The sequence below is a fragment of the Geotrypetes seraphini genome, chromosome 11 (genome assembly GCF_902459505.1).
Source record: "Geotrypetes seraphini chromosome 11, aGeoSer1.1, whole genome shotgun sequence".
Taxonomy (NCBI): Eukaryota; Metazoa; Chordata; class Amphibia; order Gymnophiona; family Dermophiidae; genus Geotrypetes; species Geotrypetes seraphini.
In genome coordinates, this window is record NC_047094.1 from 39,712,181 (window position 1) to 39,731,775 (window position 19,595).

The following is a 19,595-nucleotide window of genomic DNA, read 5'->3' on the forward strand; positions in this document are numbered from 1 at the left end:
ACAACACACAACTCCATCGTCTTCGTCATAGGTAAATATTTCACACAGTCGAACACGCATTGTATTTCGAGATTCTGGTGTCTCCGTTTTAACAATTTCTTCAAGCCATTCAGACCTAAAAGTTGTTGCAGCTCTCTTGCGTTTTACACTTTTCACCATTCGCGGTTTAGACATTTTAAGAGTTATAACTGGTTGCAATTTAATAAAGAATACAGTTATACAACCGCAGTACCACGCTGCACACTACGATTCCATGAAATAAACAATATGGCGGAACTTCAGGAAGTCAAAGAATCGGAAGTGTTTCATATCCTATGGGCCATAGGCTATGGCCCTATGGGGCACGTGATGTGTCAAGTTCAACTGCCAAAGATAACGGAATCATGTGAATGACTTAAAATTTATATTATAGCGCTTCAATAAATGTGATAAATGGGAAATCGGAACAGCTGGTCTTCTGCAACATTTTATTTTAGCAGTGAAAATCATTTTAGGCTAAACTTTATGTTTTTGTGCGCGCTATTTTAATTTGTGTGCGCGGGTTCGGCAAGTTGTGTGCGCGCGCACAAGTGCACAGCTTAGAGGGAACAGTGCTTGTGACCCTGGGCAAGTCACTTAATTCCCCCATTGCCCCAGGTACATTAGGAAGATTGTGAGCCGGGACAGGAAAAAAGACTTGAGTGCCTCAGTAAATCCATGTAAACCATTCTGAGCTCCCCTGGGAGAACGGTACAGAAAACTGAATAAATAAAATATAAGTGATTTGATGTTTTTCATGTATACGTAATTTCTGTTTTCAGAATGTTCTTGAAATGGTTGCAAAAGAAAAAAAACCCACCATATGCAAATAGAGATGTAGCACTCAAATGGTTTTAAATATCACAAATAGTGTGTTTATATTTTCAAGGCATTGATCTATACTGAGAGAAGATGATATGCCATAACCAGTAATGAATGAGCCTCAAAGACTCAACAAGAATATACTTCGGTAACTAACACCGCACAAGTATGCTAATGGTGCCATCTGCTAAGCAAGCTTCTTTGAACTCTCTGCCATGTCACTGCCCCAGAAGAAGCTGGGCGATAAAGCAGCAAAATAAAAATCAATACAGAATTTACAGCATAAGGACAGAAAAAGCTAATCTGCATAAAAGCAATTAATTTAGTTGGGGATTAACCCGAGATAACAAACATTACAAGGCAAATGACATCTGAAGCCACAACTGCGCAACTTGAGACTAGCACACAAACATATCAGAGACCAGAGCCGACAGCTTATTATCTCTGCCAGCCAGCTAGCTCTGGTTTACTTTAATAAGAGGTAACATACTGGAATATGTATTGCTTTGGTGAACATTTATTTTTCTCCATCGGTACTGCGCAGTGAGGAGATCAATCAATCAATCAAAATGGATCTTTTGACCCATATGAAGCTGAAGGCATTTTATTATTCTGAAAACAGACACGCTAGGCAACAAAATGAAAAAAGCTAATCTATCATTAAATATGCAACTTTCAAAAGGGATAAAATGGACACAAAAATTCACTATAAACCATATGCAGAATGGAAAAATCAAAGCTGGAAGGGCCTTAGACTTTAACCGGCCTGAGCTGAGCATCTGGATTTGACGTGATTTATTGTCCCAACAGAAAATAGGCCAAACATGAGAAAAGCCAGCACCATCTGCCTGCCCTCTTGTCATGGAATCAGGCCCGTTCAGATAACACAGGAAGAAAATGGACACCAGTGATATCCTGGATGCTGTAATACCGTGTTTCCCCAAAAATAAAGCCCTAGCATGATTTTCAGGGTCAGTCCTAATATAAGCCCTACCCCTAAAATAAGCCCTAGTTACGAAGCAGCGTGACTCGGCCCCCCTCCAACCTGCGCGTGTCCCGGATGTTGTCTCCGCCGCCAACAGGGAGCGGGAAAAGTAATTACAGCAGCCTGCAGCTGCTGAACGTCCTTCCAACCTGCGCGTGTCTCCGACAGGGATCGGGACAAGCAATTTTATCAGCTGCAGCCGCCGTAGAGAAGCTTCCTTGCGGCTGCTGTAAGTCCTTCCAACCTGCATTTTCTCCCGGTCGTCTCTACCACAGACAGGGAGCGGAACAAGCAATTTTATCAGCTGTTGTCATAACGCTGCACCACATTCTCGGCTGCTTCACATGATCCCATTTTACAGCTAAAGTTGGCTTGAATAGAGGAGAAGGGAGATGGCTGCTTCTGCACCACAGCTAGACCCAGGAAGGATAGTTGATTGGTAACAGGTAACAGGACATAATGATTGAATAAGGAGAGGGAGGTATATAGGATATCTAAATAAAAACTAGAATAAAATGTACAAGACTCAAAGAAACGATGAGAAAATGTAGGTTGTTGTTCATGGAAAAATAAGACATCCCCCAAAATAAGCCCTAGTGTATTATTTCGGGGAAACACGGTATTACCACAGTATTCTGAGCCAGCATCAACAGAAGCAGTGAAGCTTTTTACAGGATCCTAAAGCACAGGAACTAAACTAAACTAAACCTTGGGTTTATATACCGCACCATCTCCACGAATGCGGAGCTCGGCACGGTTTACAGGAAGAAGGATGAGAGAGGAACTACAGTGGAGAGATTAAAGAGTTAGGTGTAAAGGGGGAAGGTGAGAGGCCTAAGAGGGGGGAAGTGTTACAGTTTTGAGAATAGCCAGGTTTTTAGGTGTTTGCGGAAGAGTTGGAGGGAGCTTGAGGTTCGGAGAGGGGAGGGGAGGTTATTCCAGATCTCAGTGATTCTAAAGGGGAGGGATGGCCCAAGTTTGCCTGCATGGGAAATACCTTTTATGGAAGGGAAGGATAGTTTAAAAATTTGGGAGGATCTGGAGGAAGTAGGGGTTGGGGAGTTCCAGGATAGAGGGATAACGGCAGGAAGGATGCCATGTAGGATCTTGTAGGCCAGACACGCACATTTGAAGTGGATCCTGGGGATTACTGGGAGCCAATGGAGCTTAGACAGGAGTGGTGAGACGTGATCAGGGTAGGGTTAGCCCTTTACCTGCCTCGTATTTAGCAATCCGAGGGCTTGATACAGAAAGTTGTGCAGCTTCTACCACCACATTAAACTGCATCACGTAGAATACGCTACCTGTATGCAAATTTTATGCATTTAGAACTTGTGCTCTAATCTGGGGATACCTGCTGGAAATATGCACACAAAAGGTTCAGCGGCAAGCATAGAATCTTAGGAGCATGCCCGAAGAAAACAAAAATGCCAGTGCACATTCACAGCTGTTCGCATATTAGCCTTGCAAAAATTTCTTGCATCTGAAATTTTTGCAAGGCTAATATTTATGCCTAGAAAAACAGCTGCAGATGTATGCTGGCACTTTCACCGTTCAGACGCACAATTATTGTGGCTACCTCACATTGGCGATTTAAAATTGCAAATAGTGTCCTGGCTAAACAGGCATTTTAAATTGTAAAAAGAGTAGTAACATAGTAAATGACGGCAGATAAAGACCTGAACGGTCCATCCAGTCTGCCCAGTAGTTATTCTCATTAAAAATACAGAAGCATGCTCGTAATTCAAAGCACTCGTATATCAAAGCAACTTTTCCCATAAGAGTTAATGGAAACGAGAGCAATTCGTTCCACATCCCAAAAAACTTAATTACTATTAGCAACGCCTCCACCGCTGCCTCTGCCACAGACCTATCAACGCGGCTCCTCCAGTTCTCTTGGGGAGGCCTCTGCTGCGGTTTGCTGCCTCTCATTGATGTTTGCTGCCTCTCACTGTGGGTTGTGCGGGTGGTGATGGTGCGCCCTGGCTCCAGGGTGCTGGCTGTAATCAAACCGCCGCCGCTACAGAGCCCAGATAGGCACCATTGGCCCTGCCACTCCCGGACGCTGCCCTACCCCTGGATGCCACTACCCCCTCTGCCGGGACTCTCAGGTGCTGGCCCACTCCTGCTGGATTCACTCCGACTCTCATGCTCCCCCCGAGGCCACAGGCACTGCTATTGCCTCCTCCCCCCCTCTGACCAGACCTGGCCTTACCCGTGCGCTGCTGGTGATAAAGTGCCTGCCGCCAGTCTGCTGCTGAGCCTTGAGCATATACGCATGCTCAAGGCTTTCTGGATCTCACCCTCACCAAGATTCTCATGAGATCTCGAGGTTTGACTGTACATGATTAAATTAACTTGTGTCTTCTTTGATATTTCTGGACTGTAAAGTCCATGAACTCATCTCAACCAACCTGGACTTGATGAAAAATTCCTTACATTGTGTGCATTGTCAATAGCCACCGTTTCTCTCTGTTCATGTCAGTGCAAATATTTAATGGCCTCATCACTGTTCATTTTAATGTTCTCTATGCCATGTCTCTGCATTGCTTGGCCAGTAATGTGTACATACAAGCTGCAGCCGCCATGCAGTTAGGCTTGTAGCAGCTTTCTGCATCGGCCTCTGAGTGCAGGGAAGAATCATTCTTTCTAAAGTGCCATTTCATTTGCATTAAGACATGGTTAATGAAAAGCTATGATATGCACATCTGAATTTATACTGTCAGCTGTTCCAAAATGAATAGCAAAGACACTGACAAATCCTTATCCTCTCTTAAAAAGAAAGAATCACAATGGTATCTGAAGTTGGGGGAAAAAACCCCAAAGTAGGACAGTGCTGGTCCATTATGACTGCATCCCTTGACTCACTGATTCCAATATCCTAATTACTTTAAAACCTAGCATTTTCTAACACAGCTCCCGAGGTAGGAGTTGTGACCTTCTGCTGCCAGACAGCTTTTAAACTGATGACACAAAATTGGTACTACCAGGATATTTGATGCAAAATGCAAGACAGTTTCATGTCACTCCTGGGATTGCCTCTTAACTTCAAGGAGATCCAAGCTTTTGTCTGATGGCGTCTGCAAAGCTTGAGCGTGCTGCAGAGGTGATATGCTCTTTCTTGTGGTGGAAATGGGGGGGGGGGGAGGGAAAGAGGGAAGAGGTGTTTGCTGTTACAATGAAGCAATGGCACTACAGAACTTATTTCTGGCCCTATTTACTACTACTATTTATTATTTCTATAGCACTACCAGACACACACAATGCTGTACAATAAATACGCAAAAGATGGTCCCTGCTTGAAAGAGCTTACAATCTAACTATGACAGACACACAGGACAAAACAGGTGAATCTATACATGCTGCCCAGGTAGCGCATTACAAGGGGACTGATGAGGCGAATAGGGTAGAGGGAATGACAACAGATATGGGTTAGGACTTAAAACGCAGGTTCAAATAAGTGGTCTTTCAGCATGGATTTGAATTCCCCCAGAGACGGAGCCCAATGTACCGAGTCAGGCAGGTTTATCCAGGCATATGGCACAGCAAGGTAGAAGGGACAGAGTCAGGAGCTGGCAGTAGAGGAGAAGGGCACCAACAAGAGACTTATCCAATGAACAGAGCTCAGGAAGAGATACTGAGGAGCTGCAGAGCGAATACACTTGTAGGTCAATAAGAGGAGCTTGAACAGTATGCGGAAACAGATAGGGAGCAGTGAAGCGATTTCAAGTTTCAAGTTTAATATAATATTTGATACAATCGCAATATCCAAATCCAATGCGATTTACAAAGTTAAAAGTAGGTAAATTAAAAATAAAAAAATTTACAGCAAACAGGACATTAAAAACGATTATGACATAAAAACTCTACAGAAAATGAGGGGGAAAAAATGGATTAAATGCAATATAAAAATAAACAAAAGGGTGGGTAAGGAAACAGAAGGTTGGGGAATGATACCCACTTAATTTCTACTTAACAGTGTTCCTTGTACAGATAAGTTAAAGGAAAGAAGTAATGTGATTAAGAAAGATCAGTTAAAGGCATCCCTAAACAGCCAGCTTTTTAGTAAGCCTTTAAATATAGTAAGTAATTTTTCTTCTCTTATATTGAGAGGAAGAGAGTTCCAAATTTGTGGAGCTGTGACAGAAAAGATCATATCTCTCCTTGAGTAAATAATTTTTAGTGAGGGAGTTACCAGCAAGGATTTTTCTTCTGATCTGAGAGATTTTATAGGCATGTATGGTATTAAGAATCTTTCTAAAAATGCTGGGGCTTTAAGCGTAACAACATTTTTAAAGTAGGTGTCACACAGATTTGCATCTCTAGGGAGAGGAATCTTTAAAAAAGCAAAAAAAAAAAAAATGCACCATCACACTATATCCTAGCATTTGGCATGCAACCACTTTTCAGGATGGAGAAGGTTGAAGCCTTAGAGCTGTGAAGAAGTTGACGATAGAAGGTATGGTGAATTCAAAAATGTAGATTTGAGGAATGCAGTGATTTGGGTAAGGTCAGTATCAAGAGGAGAATGCGTAATGGAGGGAATGATACTTGGGGTGAGGTTGATCTGGCCCAGTCAGGTGATTACTCTGGGGAGTGTTGGGAAGAATCTGCAGGTGGATTGCAAGGTCACTTTTGTAAGGGTAGTGAATGTGGAAGAGCGGTTATCTTCAATTAGTGGTAATTGATGCACAAGTAAACCGAGGGTTAGTTTCTATAATCAAGTGTGAAAACAATAAATCAATTTTTCTTTTTCTAGCAGATCATTCAGAAGTTGAGCACAGTCCATCCAGTCAGCCCAACAAGGTGGCCAGAGCCACACCTGCCACTCTGTGCAGATTATACTCATTCATGCTTAAATGTTGGTTGGCAATTTTGCCATCATGCCAACCACACAAAGGCAGTTAAGTATGATGGAATCTTAGGACAATATATGTTAACCAAGTATTGCCAACAGTATTTAACTTGACATTTAAAAAAAGTCTTCTTCTCATCCTTGGGGTTGTACAGCTCCCTCAATCTCAAGCTAAGGAGTTTGTTGTTGTTAATTATCTACCAGAGCTGAGTTTAAGACTTTGACAAGTCCATGAACAGACAGCCTAGAAGGAAGCTGCTTTCTATCATTTGGTATAAAGCAACAATAAAATGGATCTTTTGTCTCCCCCCATTTCATTACATAACATAAGAATTTATTTCTAGACTGCAATTGCCAGAGAGTTCAATGCGGTTTACAAAAGATTAGCTATAATACATAATTTGAAATAATAATAATGATGATTACAATTTATATACCGCAGGACCGTGAAGTTCTATGCGGTTTACAATGATTAGAAATGTTACAGATTGAATGGAATAAACAAAGTACAGACTTAGTGATTGATAGTTCTAGAGATCGTTTGTTGAGGACTAAGATTGTATAGGTTGGTTTCCTAAGTATTTCAGGAACAGATGTGTTTTTAGGCGTTTCCTGAATTCCCTATAGGTAGTAGGCACGAGCAATTGTTCTAGGTCTTTACCCCATAGTGTTGCTTGATGTGAGAAAAGATGTTGGTGATGACTTTTAAATATACAACCTCTAACCGGTGGAGAAACAAAGTTTGGGTGTGAGCTTCGTTTGTGTCTGTTGGTTGTGAAAGAGAAAAGGTCTGTTATATATTTAGGGGCTAAGCCATAAAGTACCTTGAAGCAAAAACAACCAAACTTGAATTTCACACGTGCCTCCATTGGCAGCCAGTGTAGAAGTCGATAGGAAGGTGTCACGTGATCAGACTTCTTCAGTCCACAAAGTAGTCTAACCGCTGCATTTTGTACTAGTTGCAATCGCCGCATATTCTTCTGGGGGGAGTGCCAAGTAGGCGACGTTACAATAATCGAGTTTACTCAGTATAAGAGATTGTAGATGAATTAGTTTGAATGTAGATGAATGGTAGATGAATTAGTTTTTAAGAGCTGAAAAGCTCGCATGGGCGCTTAACTTTTAGTTATGCCTAGAGCTGGCCTATATATTGGGCGTCTGCAAAAAATTTGCCGCTCAGCGTGATTCACTAAGCGCCCAATTTTACTTGAATCACGCTGAACAGTGCCTAATTAGGAGCCTAACTTTTGGGCGCTTCTTATAGAATTTGCCCTTTGATATTCCGCTAATGCAATAGGTCATAGCGATTTACAATTTGTACATAAATGCAAAGAAAGGAACACCTAAAACCAAAAGTATAGATTGCAACCAGCCAAGTAACCAATCACACAAAATATTTAAAAATGTGCCTCCTATTCCATTCAGTCATCCCCAAGGGAACAGTTAAGTCATAAAAAAAAAAAAAAAGATTTCAACCTTAAAAACGATTGTTCTGCTCGAATAAAAGGTGTCAAATTATTCCATAAGAAAGGAGAAATAAAACAATAGGCCTATTTTTGAGTGGATTCATAATGGGCAAATATGGGAAAGAGAAGGACAAGTCTATTAGAGTGTCAAGTGAGCTCAAAACGCGAGATGGGGGTATATGGTGTCGTAGCAGATGCTAGATAAACCGGCTGAGAGAAGTGAAGTGCTCTTTAAATGTTAGACATAAAATTTAAAATTGGCATCTGAACTGAACAGGCAGCCAATGTAGGTGAATCAGTAAAAGAGTGACATGATCATAGAGTTTGGCTTTGCAAAGAAAATGAGCACGATGGTGGTTTCTGTATATTTATGGCTTTTCTCCTCCTTCTATAATCTCACTTACTGAATTGTAACTTTATTTACCTGCAACATATTTATTTATTTGAGTATTTCTATACCACTTATAGCCTAAGTGGTTTACATTCAGGTACTGGGGCATTTTTCCCTATCTGTCCTGGTGGGCTCACACTATCTAATGTATCTGGAGCAATGGGAGATTAAGGGCTCCTTTTACTAAGGTGCACTAGCATTTTTAGCACACGCAGGATATTATCGCGCGCTACGCGGCTAGAACTAACGCTAGCTCAATGCTGGCGTTAAGATTAGAGAATGACACGGTGGCGGTTTACCCGCGGCCACCGCATTTTAGCCGCGGGTCACCCGCCGAAAACGGGGAAGAAAACTAGCAGTCGCTGCGGCGACGGGGACAAGGCCATTCACCGCCCGCGGGGCGGTGAATGGGTCTTGTCCCCGCAGTGAGGCATGAAGGATCGCGCGGTCCCCGCAGTTCACACCCGCCTGCCCAATCGATTCTAGTGTTTAGCCAGCTCTCTCCCTTCTCCTCACCTTAATTTGTAGATTTTCTTTTTCGGCGACCCGCACGCTATCAGAGAGCCGCGCACCCGCCGCTGCTCAGTTTCGATCTTCTGCTCAGACGCAACCGGAAACAGGAAGTTGCAGCAGAGCAGAAGATTGAACACTGAGCAGCCGCGCGTGTGCGGCTCTTTGGGAAAGCGTGCAGGTCACTGAAAAAGAAAGCCTGCAAACTAAGGTGAGGAGAAGGGAGAGAGCTGGCTAATCACTACGATCGATTGGGCAGGCGGGTGGGGGCTGCGAGGACCGTGCGATCACCCGTGTTCCCGGCTCAAACTGTAAGGAGGGAGTGAAAGGGAAAAGGATTCTGGGCCAAGGGGATGAAAACGGAAAATGGATGCAGCGGGGACGGTGACGGGGCGGTGAATGGGATGGCAGTGGCGGTGACGGGGCGGTGAAAGGGATGGCGGTGACGGTGACGGGGCGGTGAAGGAAACGGCGGTGACGGGGCGGTGCAGAGGATGGTGGGCCGGTGACGGGGCGGTGACGGGGACAGATTTTTTCCCCGTGTCATTCTCTAGTTAAGATCTAGCGTGCGCTATTCCACGCGTTAATGCCCTAACGCAGCTTAGTAAAAGGAGCCCTAAGTGACTTGGTCACAAGAAGCGGTGTGGGATTTGAACCCACAATGTCAGGATGCTGAGGCTGTGGCTCTAACCACTGCGCCACACAGTCCAGACACTCATTGATGTGATGTAACCACTATTCCCCTAACTTCCTTACGGACCTCTTAACTTGTAAATCACTTTGAACCTGTACTGTATGAGTGCGATATAGAAATTCAGATTAGATTAGATTAAATTGTTTTGTTTTTTCGGGGGGGGGGGGGAGGGGGGTCAGTTCCTTGCCTTTTTAATTACTGTTTGTAAATTGCTTTGATGAGCGCAGAGAAAGGCAGTATAATTAAGCAAAGCTTGACTTCTGGATGACCTGGATTGGCCATGTATGGAGGCAGGATTTTGGGCGCCACAGATTTTGGTCTGACCCAGCAAAGCACATCTTATGCACAGAATTGCTGCTAGTTCAAAGAAAAAATTGCTGTATTGATTTCACGCTGGATTTTATAATCTGCTTTCTTTTCACAAAGAATAAATTAATCACAGTTCCTTTTTATCACACAAAAATCTTTCAAGTAGTTTAATCTTCCATGGGGTAATTCAATTTTGCAGCAGCAGATACAAGGGCTTACCAGTGCACCTATTTACTGAACATCAGAGGGATACTACTTTAAACTTCTATAGTCTCACTTCTCAGGTACACAACTCTGCAACCTTGGTGCAAGGTTAAGTGAAACATTAACCTCTCTAAATTTTCTTGAGGAAAAATAGAAACTAAAGCTTAAGAGAATGATATGGAGACAAATTTTCCCCCATCCCCGTGGAAACTCATTTTCCTGTCCCATCCAGTTCTTTTCCTGTCCCTACATCATTCCTGCATGCTCTGTCCTCATCTGCACAAGCCTCAAACACTTTAAAATCATAAGTAGCAACATTCTAGGGCTCAGATTGTGATGTCATAATGCCTCATTCCACCAATGCCTAAGCTCTATCCTCATCTGCACAAGCCTCAAACACTTTAAAATCATAAGTAGCAACATTCTAGGGCTCAGATTGTGATGTCATAATGCCTCATTCCACCAATGCCTAAGCTCTGTCCTCATCTGCACAAGCCTCAAACACTTTAAAATCATAAGTAGCAACATTCTAGGGCTCAGATTGTGATGTCATAATGCCTCATTCCACCAATGCCTAAGCTCTATCCTCATCTGCACAAGCCTCAAACACTTTAAAATCATAAGTAGCAACATTCTAGGGCTCAGATTGTGATGTCATAATGCCTCATTCCACCAATGCCTAAGCTCTGTCCTCATCTGACAAGCCTCAAACACTTTAAAATCATAAGTAGCAATATTCTAGGGCTCAGATTGTGATGTCATAATGCCTCATTCCAACAATGCCTAAGCTCTATCCTCATCTGCACAAGCCTCAAACACTTTAAAATCATAAGTAGCAATATTCTAGGGCTCAGATTGTGATGTCATAATGCCTCATTCCACCAATGCCTAAGCTCTATCCTCATCTGCACAAGCCTCAAACACTTTAAAATCATAAGTAGCAATATTCTAGGGCTCAGATTGTGATGTCATAATGCCTCATTCCACCAATGCCTAAGCTCTATCCTCATCTGCACAAGCCTCAAACACTTTAAAATCATAAGTGTTCGAGGCTTGTGTGGTTAAGACAGAGCTTACAGAAATGGGGCAGGGACAGCGACAAAACTTGCGGGGATGGGGAAATTGAGTTCCTGCGGAAATACAGTCAAGTTGGAAGGGTTCCACTTTTACTGGTATGGCGCCAGCTACAGAACAGCAACAAAATGCTAAGTTCAATATTAAGAAATCACAAAGCAAAGGAAGGAGGTGTCTTTGCAGACATTGCACTGAAATGGTCTGCTCAGTGTGCAGCAGGGGCCAAAAAACAAACAGACTTAAGTAGCAAGTAAGAATAGAACACGCCATAGTGCCGCCCCATTTTAAGCCCACAGGTTCAAACCACAGACTTGTGAGTAACCCTTCCCTGCAGCGTATCCAATCATAGGCAACTGGAGATACGCCTCTTGCCCTCAAACAAGAGCCGAAGAAGCGGAGAGGGAGAGCAGCGGGCGCTACTGCCACAACTCAGGCACCGGAGCACGGAGGAACGAAAGGCAGAGGAACCGGGAGAGGCAACGTGGTCATGGGCAGGACTTCCTCGCTAGAGCTGGGGAAGGAGCCAGCGAGAGGGAAGTCAGGAGAGCAAGTGCATGCGCAGACCATCTACAGGCAAAGAAGATGGTCTGCGCATGCGTCAGGATCGCTCTGCAAGATCGCTCTGGGGGTCGGTGTGGGGTGTGCCTCCGAGCGCATTCATTTGCATGGGGAGGCTTGGTGAATCGGTCGCCCGAGAAGACTCGGCCACGGATCGGATCGCTTAGGTAAGTATAGTGAATCTAGCCCTGAGCAGTGCATTTAATATACCGGAGAAAATATTTTCACTCAATGCATAGTAAAGTTCTGGAACACAATTTTGAAACATGTGGCAAAAGCAGGTAGCGTAGCTGATTTTAAAAAAAGGTTTGGGCATATTCCTGGAAGCGAAGCCTATAATCTGTTATTAAGGTAGATCTGTGAAAAAAAAAAAAAAAAGACACCTTACCAGCAGTGTTCCCGCTAAGCTGCGCTGGCGTGCGCTGGCGCACAAAATATTACATCGCAGCGCACAAGTTTCTCGTCACAGCGCACGGCGTACGGCAGATGGCAGGGCGGCGAGAGGAGAATCGGGCGAGTTGGCTCATAACTTGCTGGCGCCCGATATTTTTAGCTCACAGCGAAAAAAGTTTGCTCACAACACCCGCCCGCTTAGAGGGAGCACTGCTTACCAGGTATTTGCGAAATGGATTGGTCACTGTTGCAAATAGGATGCTGGGCTGGATGGACCTTTGGTCCGATCCAGTAAAACAAATGTCCTTCTGAAGCAATAACGATGATGACTTTTCAGAAACCTGGAACCTGGGTCAGTTAGAGATGAAAAGGTTGTTGGGAACGCATTTCACAAGGTCATTCATCTGTGCTTGCCCTAACAGCGAGCTTCGTTGCTGTCATTTCTCAATCCTCAACCTTTGCAAACGTCATTGAATTCTTGGTACATAGGCTGGACTTAGATTAGCAAGAGGAAGACAGACAGAAGCACTTTGATTGCATCTTGCTTTTTCTAGTCTTTTTCCCTCTACAGGCTGCTGGCATATTCTCAGAGGGTGCTAAATTACAGACTGTACCAATATCTCCTCTCAAAAAAAAAAAAAAAGAGAGGAATATAATGAAGATTATCAACTCAAAATTACACAATGAGATACATAACTATTAGGTTAAAACTTTACAGCTTAGCTACTCTAAGAACTAGGTACCTTGACTTGGACAATTTGTCCATATTACAGCTTAGCTACTCTAAGAACTAGGTACCTTGACTTGGACAATTTGTCCATATTAAGGGGTAATTTTTTGTTGTTGTTAAATTGTCTTTATATTGCTGTGTTCTCTGCCATAAGTTAGCATGAAGAATGTCGGCCATTTAAACAGCGATGCTAAAAAACCCCCACAGGGTTATGCATTTGGTTTACAAGAACACAAGGGTGCAGTACAGTATGTGAATGAAGTTGTATTCAGGAAAGAGTGGAGTCTGGATATGATTATATCTGATGATCTTAAGGTTGCCGCTGCTGGGTCAGACCAGTGGTCCATCTTGCCCAGCAGTCCGCTCACGCAGCGGCCCTTAGGTCAAAGGATATCTGGGTACATAGGGAGAGGACTAGGTGTACGTCTGTATGGCCGTTTGGAGGAGGATGGGCAGGGGAGGGCTTCAATGGCTGGGAGGGTGTAGATGGGCTGGAGTAAGTCTTAACAGTGATTTCGGCAGTTGGAACCCAAGCACAGTACCGGGTAAAGCTTTGGATTCTCGCCCAGAAATAGCTAAGAAGAAAAAAAAAAAAAAAAAATTTAAATTGAATCAGGTTGGGCAGACTGGATGGACCATTCGGGTCTTTATCTGCCGTCATCTACTATGTTACTATGTTACTATGTCTCTGACAATTCTGAAGACTGCACCTTCAAAGGGATTGAGTCTATCAAGCGGGAAGCTGCTAAAATGGTCAAAAGTCTTATCATAAGGCACATGGGGACACTTCAGAAGAAAGGTGTAATGGGAGAGATACAATATAGACATTTAAATACCAACTTAGATAAAGTCATTTGGGCTATGGCAATATTAAGTACTATTTCTGTCATACAAACATTTGCATAGGTGGCATTTGCCATAACATTTATAAGAATAAAAAACTATGCAATGACGGGGGGAGGGGGGGAGCCATGATTACATTCTAGAACTCTTACAATGCGTTGCCAGTGAGAAAATGCCAAATGATTTCATATACAATGGCCTCAATATAAAAGGAGTGTCAAAAAGTGGACAAGAGAAATAGATGGAACTTAATAAACTTCTCCCTCCGTATTCGCTTTGATAGGGGATTAACAGAGCCGCAAATACAGAAAAAAAACGCAACTAATTTTTTTCATATGTTATTTGCTATTTTCTTTTAAAAACCATCGTGAATATGGTGAAACCACGAAAACATGGTGGGAGACCTGGCCTGTTCCTGAAGGAGAGGCAAAGCACGGTGATTTTCTCTATAAACGCTTGGAATCAACAATTTCTCTTTGCAAGTTGACGTAATTTGTTGGGGAGTAAAGATTGCAACGTAAACAATATCAGCAACTCATTTCTTAGCATTGCAACTGAAAGAGAAACGAAACAAAAATCTATACGAAAAAGGAGATTACCGCTGAAAAATAGCTGGAAAGCGATGACCACAAATGCTCACAGTCTAAGCAACAAAGTTCATGATCTGCAAGCCCTGATATGTTAGAGGCAGATCTAGATATTGTCGCTATCACAGAGACATGGTTCAGTGAATCACGTGGATGGGATGCAAACATACCGGGATATAATCTTTTTAGGAAGGACAGAGATGGGTCAAAAAGGTGGAGGAGTAGCTCTCTATGTAAAGATCAATATCCAAATGACCGAAATGCAAGGGACCTGGGGAGAGGACCTGGATTGCTCTGAAAAGAGAAGATAGAACTTCTATCTACGTGGGTGAGTCTACAGACCTCCGACTCAATCGCAGCAAATTGATAAGGATCTGATTGTGAATATCCAAATGTTTGGAAGGAAAGAGGAGGTGCTGCTGTTGGGAGATTTCAACCTGCCGGATGCGGACTGGAATGTTCCGTCTGCGGAATCGGAAAGAAGTAGGGAGATTGTGGATGCCTTTCAAGAGGCTCTGCTCAGACAAATGGTGACGGAACCCACGAGGGAAAAAGCGATATTGGATCTGGTCCTCACAAATGGAGAGAGTATCTCTAATGTTCGAGTGGGTGCTCACCTGGGAAGTAGGGATCATCAAACAGTTTGGTTTGATATAATGGCTAAAGTGGAGAGTGGCTGCACAATATTTAAAGTCCTAGATTTCAAATGTACGGACTTTAATGAAATGGGAGAGTACCTGAAGAAAGAGCTGTTAGGATGGGAGGACATAAGAGAAGTGGAAAGACAGTAGTCTAAGCTGAAAGGAGCAATAAAAATGGTTATGGACCTTTATGTGAAGAAAATCAATAAAAACAAGAGAAAAAGGAAGCCGATATGGTTCTCTAAAGTTTCAAGTTTCAATAATGCTTGATAAATCGCTTATTAAATTTTCTAAGCGATGTACAATTTGAAAAAAGGTCAACAAATATAATAACATAAATTAGACAAACTAAATAGGACAGTACATGAGTCTGGAGGGGAAGGGGAAAAAGTTACAATTTCTTTGCAAGAGTTGAAAAACATAGAGAGGAAGATAACACAAGGGGAGGTGAAGATTTAAAATAATAAGTCTGGTAGTTAAAAATTTTTGATCGGAGAATCATAGATTAAAAGCATTTGTGAAAAGGTAAGTTTTTAAAGATTTTTTAAAGGAAACAAGGTCTTTTTCATCTCTTATAAATTGAGGCATGGAGTTCCAAAGAAGAGGGGCTGTAACTGAAAACATATCCTGTCTTAGTGGCGGAGAAAATAAAGGCGAAAGAGTTGGCATTTGTGAAATATAAAAACCCCCAAGAAGAGGAGTGCAGAAAGGACTACAGGGTGAAACTGAAAGAAGCCAAGAGAGAGATACGTCTGGCGAAAGCACATGCGGAAGAACAAATGGCTAAAAATGTAAAAAAGGGAGACAAAAATTTTTTCAGATATATTGGTGAAAGGAGGAAGATGAAAAATGGAATTGCTGGAAACCAATATGTGGAGAGTGATGAGGAAAAAGCAAATGTGCTAAACAAATACTTCTGTTCTGTGTTCACAGAAGAAAATCCTGGAGAAGGACCGAGATTGTCTGGCAAAGTTACACTAGAAAATGGAGTATATTCTGCGCCGTTCATGGAGGAGAGTGTTTATGAGCAACTTGAAAAACTGAAGGTGGACAAAGCCATGGGACTAGACGGGATCCATCCCAGGATACTAAGGGAGCTCAGAGAGGTTCTGGTGGGTCCTATTAAAGACTTGTTCAACAAATCTCTGGAGACGGGAGTGGTTCCTGGGGATTGGAGAGCGGATGTGGTCCCTATTCACAAAAGTGGTCACAGGGATAAAGCTGGAAACTACAGGCTGGTGAGCCTCACTTCGGTTGTTGGAAAAATAATGGAAGTGTTGCTGAAAGAAAGGATAGTGTACTTCCTTGAATCTAATGGGTTACAGGATCTGAGGCAACATGGCTTTACAAAAGGTAAATTGTACCAAACGAACCTGATTGAAGTTTTTGATTGGATGACCGGAGAGCTGGATCGAGGACATATGCTAGATGTAATTTACTTAGATTTCAGCAAAGCCTTTGATACGGTTCCTCATAGGAGGCTCTTGAACAAATTTGAAGGGCTGAAGTAAGGACCCAAAGTGGTGAACTGGGTTAGAAACTGGCTGTCAGATAGACGCCAGAGGGTGGTGGTTAATGGAAGTTGCTCGGAGGAAGGAAAGGTGAGTGGTGGAGTGCCTCAGGGTTCGGTGCCGATCCTGTTCAATATGTTTGTGAATGACATTACTGAAGGATTAGAAGGAAAAGTGTGCCTTTTTGCAGATGATACCAAGATTTGTAATAGGGTAGACACCAAAGAGGGAGTGGAAAATATGAAAAAGAACCTGCAAAAGTTAGAGGAATGGTCTAATTCCTGGCAACTAAAATTCAATGTAAAGAAATGCAGAGTAATGCATTTGGGCATTAATAATCGGAAGAAACCATATATGCTGGGAGGTGAAAAGCTGATATGCACGGTCGGGGAGAGGGACCTTGGGGTGATAGTGTCCGAAGGTCTAAAGACAAAAAAAACAGTGTGACAAGGCGGTGGCTGCTTCCAGAAGTATGCTGGGCTGTATAAAGAGAGGTGTAGCCAGTAGAAGGAAGAAGGTGTTGATGCCTCTATACAGGTCAATGGTGAGGCCCCACTTGGAGTATTGTGTTCAGTTTTGGAGACCGTATTTGGCGCAGGATGTAAGAAGACTTGAAATGGTCCAGAGGAGGGCGATGAAAATGATAGGAGGCTTGCGCCAGAAGACGTATGAGGAGAGACTGGAAGCCCTGAATATGTATACCCTAGAGGAAAGGAGGGACAGGGGAGATATGATTCAGACGTTCAAATACTTTTCCAGAGAAAGGAAAATGGTAAAACCAGAGGACATAATTTGAGGTTGAGGGGCGATAGATTCAAGAGCAATGTTAGGAAATTCTACTTTACAGAGAGGGTGGTGGATGCCTGGAATGCGCTCCCGAGAGAGGTGGTGGAGAGGAAAATGGTGACTGAGTTCAAAGAAGCGTGGGATGAACACAGAGGATCTAGAATCAGAAAATAATATTAAATATTGAGCTAAGGCCAGTACTGGGCAGACTTGCACGGTCTGTGTTTGTATATGGCCATTTGGGGTAGGATGGGCTGGAGAGGGCTTCAATGGCTGGGAGGGTGTAGATGGGCTGGAGTAGGTTTTGACGGAGATTTCGGCAGTTGGAACCCAAGCACAGCACTAGGTAGAGCTTTGGATTCTTGCACAGAAATAGCTAAGAAGAAAAAATTAAAAAAAATTTAAATTGAATCAGGTTGGACAGACTGGATGGACCATTCAGTTCTTTATCTACCGTCATCTACTATGTTACTATGAGCCAACAAGCTAAAAACCGCAAATAATCGAAACTGCGATTGCTGAAACTGCGAATATGGAGGGAGAAGTGTAATTTTCCTGATTTGGATTTTTAGTGCAATATCAAAACAAAACTGTCAAGGCATCAGTAAAACATTCCTATCTAATCTAATCGAATCCTTGGATTTATATAAAGGATCATCTTTTAAATTAGAAGCTCGACTCGGTTTACATAAAGATACTTGATGATGGTGGGGGGTGGGAGCAGGAGGGGGGTATATCTTTTGTTTTGGTATTATTCATGATGGTAATGATGGGGGAGGGAATTTTTAACTTTTGTATAGATTCTGATTGTTTATAAGTGCTTATTTGATTATTATTATTTGCATGTAAATTGTATTGCACTTTTTGTTGGCACTAAAAACTAAATAAAGTTTAAAAAAAAAAAGGTCTATAGTGTCTTACCTGTACAAAACTCATTTTTTAGCCAGTCCAGCTCCTTCACTTTCACTTCAGCTCCTATTAGTAAGTAAGAAAAAAAAAAAAAATACACGCCCATTTTCATTAAAGTCAATGCCTGATACCAGCTGTCAAAAACCCAAGAAAACATTGACCCATGTTGTAAGTTATACAGCCTATCTCTTCACACCTCAGGCTTTGCAAGCTAGAGCTCGGGAGCCAGAATGTCCCTGTGCATAGATCTGAATCTTAGCATAGTAAATCCAGCTGTACACAAACTGGCAATGGTAAGAGAGTTGAACCCCCATTTTACTAAACCACGATAGTGGTTATTAACGCTGGGAGCTGCACTGCTCCCGATGCTCATAGGAACACTATGAGCGTCGGGAGCAGCACGGATCATTCCACGCGGCTCCCTGCACTAATAACCGCGGTTTATTAAAAGGGGGAGTTAATGTTCCAGATTTTCACTTGGCCATTATATAAAATTAAAATAAAACAAAACCCGGATACATACACCTATAGATTTTTTTTTCTTGAAACCTTCTGGCTTGTGGAATGCAGGATGTGATTTGAGAGAAGAATATATGTACGGTTTGAGAGAGAATAATATATACATGATTTGAGAGAGAATATATGCATGTTTTTCAAAAATGTATATAATTTTTTGACTTGGCAATTTTTCAGCTGAATGAGATCTGGCCTCTATTAGGCTACAGTGCCACACTGAGCTTTCATTTCCAGCTTCCTGAGGTGAAAGGGGAGGATCTTTTATTTTTATATCCATCTTCCACCTTCAGCTCAGCCTTTGCAGCAACAGTACGATATATCAAATTTGAACAATTTTTTGCCAGGGATTATCAGACCGTGACCATTGTGAATGCCTATAGCACGTTCCTTCCACAACATCCCTTAAATTCATTCATCACCATCATCTCGACACTATCCCTCCTGGAGCAAGTCTGTAAAAATGCATAATTCAACATTATAATTTTAATTAACAATTCTGATTTAGGTGCTTAGGGTGCACCTCCAATGGAATCCTGTGCTAGGCTCCTGTAAAGAAATATATCCTTAGATTACTTCTGTGCATCCCCTTTCACCTTTATCTTACGACACCTGGTTCTAGAGTTTCCTTGCAAGTGAAGAAGCCCACCTCTTCTAATGTAACGTGCTTAATCTCCACAGCGGCTAAATAACATTGCAATTGTAGATTTGCAATTGCATCTACTAAAGAAATATCATACAGACTGCAATCCCCCTGATAACAATTTACCGTCCTCATTTAACACATCTCCAATTC

At 42.5% G+C, this 19,595-nt stretch overlaps 1 protein-coding gene across 4 annotated transcripts in view; it reads right to left on the reverse strand.

Annotated features, from left to right (window-relative positions):
- Positions 1-19,595, reverse strand: part of METTL22 (methyltransferase like 22) — a 123,620-nt gene that overhangs the window by 55,766 nt on the left and 48,259 nt on the right. For 2 of the 4 annotated variants that reach the window (XM_033962637.1, XM_033962635.1), the window contains one exon: positions 18,299-18,352. The exons of the other annotated variants lie outside the window; for them this stretch is intronic. In XM_033962637.1, the coding sequence (XP_033818528.1) occupies positions 18,299-18,352 (54 nt within the window). The remainder of the gene's footprint in view (positions 1-18,298; positions 18,353-19,595) is intronic. 4 annotated transcript variants of the gene reach the window in all.